We start from the raw sequence: 6,000 nt of genomic DNA, 5'->3' as shown, positions 1-6,000 counted from the left end.
CCTAGATTAAGAATATGTGGCCGCAAGGGAGCATCTCTACTATTTACATCTGACAGTTTTATTGCACTCCCGGAAAAGGCTATAGCTGTATCTCCGGGAGCCTGACCCTGATGCTTGAGGTCTAAGCATCTTCAACATGCTATGCCTTCTCCTGCCCATTCACAGAAGTCTTTGTATTACATAAACTCATTCACAAAATACAAAGGCTCCACTGAATGGGCATCAGAGGAGAGGGGCAGACATAGCTATTCTATGTGCCTCTTTCTCCTCTCTCCCAGCCCTAGGTATGAGTTGCAGAGCCTTAAACCTGTCAGACATAAATAATAATGATAAGCCCAGGAGATGTCATGCAACTCCTTGGAGTTAACTCATAGTGTGCCTTCATTTTCCCTTTTTTATTCTTTTTCATGGCTTTCATTATGGTTTGGAAATACTTTTTATTATGGACAGGTGTTCCTAAAAGGGAATGTCAGGACACAACTGCCATTTTTGACTTCCTTTTTGTCAGGCACATTCCAGGGCTATCATTTTTAGTTTTCGTCTTGAGTGAGTCTCTTGTACAAGCATGAACCCAGTGAGATTTCGGCAAACTCAATCAGTGCACATCAGCTCCAGGTCCAAGCTGTTTCGTAAGTGAGCAGTAAGTGAAGGGGGAGAGATACTGCCGCGGTATAGAAGCCATATGAAAGAAGAATGGCAGGCTGGGGGTGAAACAATGTACAGTTAAGGCTTTTGCTGACATGTTGTTTAATTGTTCTTTGGAAAACACGAGGAGCACAATGCCACAAGCCTAATAATACACAAACATAAGCTGGACATCTGTAGGACCGAGGGGCTAATTATAGCACAGCTGTCCTTCTAAGTGTAAGGTGAACCAATACAGGGCAAGGACACAAATCATCACTCTATACAGATATTACATGCACATAGCTACAAACAATGTAACATAAGAGGACCTGTTCTATTCCCGGTAGGTTCTAGCACCTAATGAACAACCTATGCAAAAATAATTGCAAGTTATTAACATTTAATGTACTGTATACATTTTTTCTGTAAAATTCACATTTTTTCTTCACATTTATAAGACCTTATTGTTCAGTACTAGTGACAGCGACGGGCTTGGGACAAACCACAACATGACTGGGGTTGCTTAAACTAATTAACCCTTCATTCAGTTGGTTTATAATACACACTATATTGTCAAAAGTATTGGGACGCCTGCCTTTACACACATGACCTTTAATGGCATCCCAGTCTTAGTCCGTAAGGTTCAATATTGAGTTGGCCCATCCTTTGCAGCTATAACAGCTTCAACTCTTCTGGGAAGGCTGTCCACAAGGTTTAGGAGTGTGTCTATGGGAATGTTTGACCATTCTTCCAGAAGCGCATTTGTGAGGTCAGGCACTGATGTTGGAGACTCTAATTCATCCTAAAGGCGTTCTGTTGGGTTGAGGTCAAGACTCTGTGCAGGCCAGTCAAGTTCCTCCACCCCAAACTCACTCATCCATGTCTTTATGGACCTTGCTTTGTGCACTATATTGCAGCTTACTAATTCTTAGATATGATGGCTGCATGCGTTTTCTTTTGTAGGCCTTTCTTTATTTTATTTTCACCTGACGATCCTGCTAGTAAGTCTGTTATTTTTCAACAGAACAAGCTTTTCTGTTTATGCAGCAGCTAGAGGGTTGAGACTAACCACTGACGAGTGCTTACAATGATCAGCCTTCTTTTTATTTAAAACCTTTATCCCAAGAGGAATAAAATGGTTACTGTACCTAGTGAAAGAGGAGCTCCGGTCTCTTAAGTGAAATTTAAAAGTCAGCAGCTACAAAAACTGTAGCTGCTGACTTTAAACAAACAGCCACTCAACTGTCCCACGATCCAGCGGTGTGCTCAACCCAGCCATTTTCTCCCTGTGTCCTCTCTCGCTGGCATCTTTACTATGGGCACCTGGGTGCGACAGCTTGTGACTTCACAGCCGGGTGCCCACTGTGCATGCGAAAGCAGTGCCATGTGCTGTGAATGGTGCTGCAGTCTTCTGGGACCTGTCATGTGTCCCAGAAGACTTTGGGAGGGAGGGGGGAAAGGAGAACTTCCGCTTCTAATCACCTTGGCGTCAGAGCGGAAGTAGGAGTGGGTACCTGTCAAAATTGGGTACCTGCTCCCCCCTCCTCTCCAAAAGCTCAATTTCACAAACAGGACCGGGGGAGGAGGCCTTAAAGCAGAACTTCCCCTTTTTTGGTGGAGCTCTTCTTTAAAACATGCTAATTGGAGATTGGTTTCAATTTGTTAGTGTATCTAAATCTGCTAGTACATCTGAACTCCCCTCCCACCAGGTTAACAATGCTGCTGTCCAGAGGTCCCCCTGTGCATGCTTATCCAGAGTGGGGGGGTGCTCTAATACACAAGGAGTGTTGGGGTCCTTTCACATGGTCCGCATTCCATTGCGGACCGTGCCCTGCTCAGCGGGGTTCGATTTGCCGATCCCCGCTGAGCCGGTGAATGACAGCTCCGTCTCTGCACTGTGTGCGAAGAGGGAGGTGTCAGAGCCCCGCTGCTCTCTATGGGGGAATCGGATGAGAGCGGACCGCCTGTCCGCTCTCATCCGATCCAATCCCCTGGACGGAGGGAAAATAGGGTTTCCATCCGTCCGGATTTCACGGACAGGATCGGATGCGGATGGCAGCGGGTGTCAGCGGACATGGCTCCGCTGACATCCGCTGCCCCATAGGGATGCATGGAGGATCCGATCAGATCCACCTAAAAAACTGACAGGCGGATCTGATCGGACCGCCCATGTGAAAGGACCCTTACTGGCCAGATTATCAGGTGAAAATAGAGGGGAAAAAAGAAAATGAATGCAGCCATCACATCTAATAAATGTTAAGCTGCGATATATGTTATATCACTGGTTTTGGGTTTAATACCACTTTAACTCTTTAATAAGGCTCAGAAGTTAAATCCAATGCGGTTTCACTTTACAAAGTATAATTCAGAGGATGTTTTTCCAGTCTTTTGAAGTATAAGATTTACATTTCTTTTTAAACTCTGTGTCTGGGATGAAACTGAAACTAACTGAAGAAATATAAGAAAGCAGGGAGAGTGTAGCTAGGACTGTACTAACTAGCTCTAAAAAGGAGGGAATAAATGCACAAATAAAAAAAGTTTCTTTGGATCTACACTACTAGGTGTCAGCAGATATACAATATTACAAAACAATGCAATACTGTGTCAACAGAATAAAAACACAACAGGTGGGACACAACAATAATTTTTTAGCCACTGTAAAGATTTGCCCTGAGCTTTCTCTATCTCAGGTAAAGCAATATAGCTTAGTCAGGGTCATGCAACACTGTACCCATATGACATTTCTATCCCTTTTCTTGAGACAGATAGAGCTTTCTTTTGCGAGTATTTAATCACCACTGGGCTATTTATTTTTTTGCTAAACAAACAAAATAAGACCAAACATTTTGAAATAAAAATCATTTTTCTTCGTTTCTGTTATAACATTTTGCAAATAAGTTATTTTTTTCTTCACTGATGTGTGCAGATGAGGCTGCATTGATGGCCACTGATAGGCTGCACTAATGGGCACTGATAGGCTGCACTAATGGGCACTGATAGGCTGCACTAATGGGCACTGATAGGCTGCATTAATGGGCACTGATGGGCTGCACTGATCTGCATTGAGAAAAATAAGTGATAAACACTCGTGATCGCGCCTAGGAATTTCATTATGATCAATATGTTAGTGGGGATGGTAGTATGTTAAAAAAAATATATAAATAAATAAATAAATAAATGAATATGAGCTGCTTGTCCAAACAACTAAAAGTTGAATAAAGTGCAGAAAAAGTGGAGACAGCACTCAAATATTAGTGCATGATAATAAATGCAATGAAATATATATAAAGATATTCGTATAAATAATTATCATGTAAAAATATATATATATATAAATAGATTCAACACCAATAGTGCTCAAATTATATAGTGTAGGATAAGGTGACTGTGCACTAAGTGAGTATTGGGCTCATAAACACATCCAGGTGCATAAACATATTACTTTATATAATAGTCTATGTATAGTGTTCCAAATGTGACAGTCTTTTATAGTTTCCAAAAAATAAAATTGTGCTTTTGTGCTCGGTGGTGGCCAAAATGGTATAATGACCATAGGCATCCAGGTTTACACTTAAGTGGGGGATCCTTCACCTTAATTTCAGCCCACTTACCAGATGACCCCTTGGGGTCTAGTGTAGGTAAATGGTCCCCTTTAGATGACTCCCGGACGTCCCTCTAGGTGCCACGATGGGATCCAGGGTATTTTCCTCTCACTGAGGTGGGGGTGTCTTCTGGGGGTCCGCTGTGTTCCCTTGATAGAGAGCGCGGTATAGGGGGAAGCAGATATTAGGAAATTAAAACACTGCATGGTTTGGGGGTCTTTTACAAACGTCGAAAGCTAATAGTACAAAGGAAATAGACAAAAAAAAGAGGGGGCCTATACTGTTTTTTGTCTATTTCCTTTGTACTAAGAGCTTTCAACGTTTGTAAAAGACCCCCAAACCATGCAATTTCTGCAAAGGACAGGGTTTTAGGCTAAACCCACAGGAGACTGTCACATGATAGCACGCCGCTGACCCACGTGGCCACATAAGGTCACCAGCCCATTGTGACCACGTGGCCATATCTGGACAATGCCATTGGTCAATGATGTCACCAGCATCTCTGCCTCTTTGGTATGTGTGGCTGCAGAGCCGGGAATTTCACAACCACAGCTGACTGGGCCTGCTATCATGCAACAGTTTTCCACTGTTTTTGGGCCCAAACCTGAGCTCATCAGTACTTTAAACGGGTTCTCACCATTCCACAATATACCAAAACTAAAAAAAATTTCACATAAACTTTAAACTAAAAAATTTATTTTTCTCTATCACCAGGTTCCACATTAATGCTATAAAGATGGGTCGTGTTAACAACAATGGAACCGAAAATAGCCAGCCAAAACCTGCCACTGTGAAGGTCATTTTGGCTAAACATGACAATAACAACAACAGCTACAAGAAATTTTCTAAGGTATCTGAGGCCAAGCAAGACCATGAATGTATCACCAAAGCTAAGGTTGAATCTCACTTCTCCTCCAAGTCTCAAACTTTGGACATACAGAATGGGAATCCACATCAGTTCCACGGAGCACAGACTGACATTCATGTTTCTACAAGAACATCCCATGATGTGGTGACTGTGGAGAAGATGATTGGAGTCCTAAAGGTTTCAAATATCAAAAGCAGAACATTGTCAACTTCCAAGTCTAAAGCCCAGAAGGAGGTTTTCCATTTCTGGTCAACCAAGGTTAATGGTCAAGAAGATCATGATAGGGAAGTATCAACAGTTAAGCCAAGACTAAACAGAGATAATAAAAAAGATACAGTAAAACATTTAAGTGGCAGTCCAGCCCCAAGATGTGATGTTGCTACAATAGTTCCTGCAATGACATCTCTGAAGAGGAAGAAGAGGGATGAGATTTTCTCTGCCAGTGCTGCGAGACATATTGATGATCATGTTATTGCCATAAGTAATCAGGTATCTCCAAAACCAATTATTTTTACATGTACAGTGGTTATAAAAAGCACTTTAGGGGTAACGTGTGTATATATACACAGATCAGCCATACCATTATGACCACCCACCTAATGTTTGGTAAGTTTTGCCACCAAAACAGCCCTGACCCATTGAGGCATGAACTCCAAAGTAACATCCAAATGAACAGTAGTGTAGCACTCTCCTAGGTAGGTGCTAGAGAGAGAGTATAGTTTTCAATCCTCTCTGCTTACCAGAGGGATTGCAGGTAAACCTATATTGTTGTCTGCCTACCAGAGAGCAGGATCTGCTAGTGAGGTCTGCTCAATGTGCTCAGGTGCAAGTCAGTCTGTCTGAAGACTGTTTTACACTGGTCCAATAGGGAGGCATATTGGACAGTGGGAGGAAACCTGACAA

At 42.4% G+C, this 6,000-nt stretch overlaps 1 protein-coding gene across 1 annotated transcript in view; it reads left to right on the top strand.

The window, feature by feature from the left end:
- Positions 1-4,965: 4,965 nt before the first annotated feature.
- The window catches only part of LOC309544840 (kyphoscoliosis peptidase-like), a gene marked incomplete at both ends in the record, with an annotated part of 53,854 nt that continues 52,819 nt past the window's right edge, over positions 4,966-6,000 (top strand). Inside the window, one exon of the mRNA XM_082243823.1 lies at positions 4,966-5,586. Coding sequence (XP_082099949.1) covers positions 4,966-5,586 — 621 coding nt within the window. The remainder of the gene's footprint in view (positions 5,587-6,000) is intronic.

This window comes from Pelophylax lessonae, assembly GCF_965119305.1.
Source record: "Pelophylax lessonae genome assembly, chromosome: 1".
NCBI classification, from domain to species: domain Eukaryota; kingdom Metazoa; phylum Chordata; class Amphibia; order Anura; family Ranidae; genus Pelophylax; species Pelophylax lessonae.
Note: the sequence above shows the minus strand (reverse complement) of the source record. Positions and strands in the feature narration are given on the sequence as shown.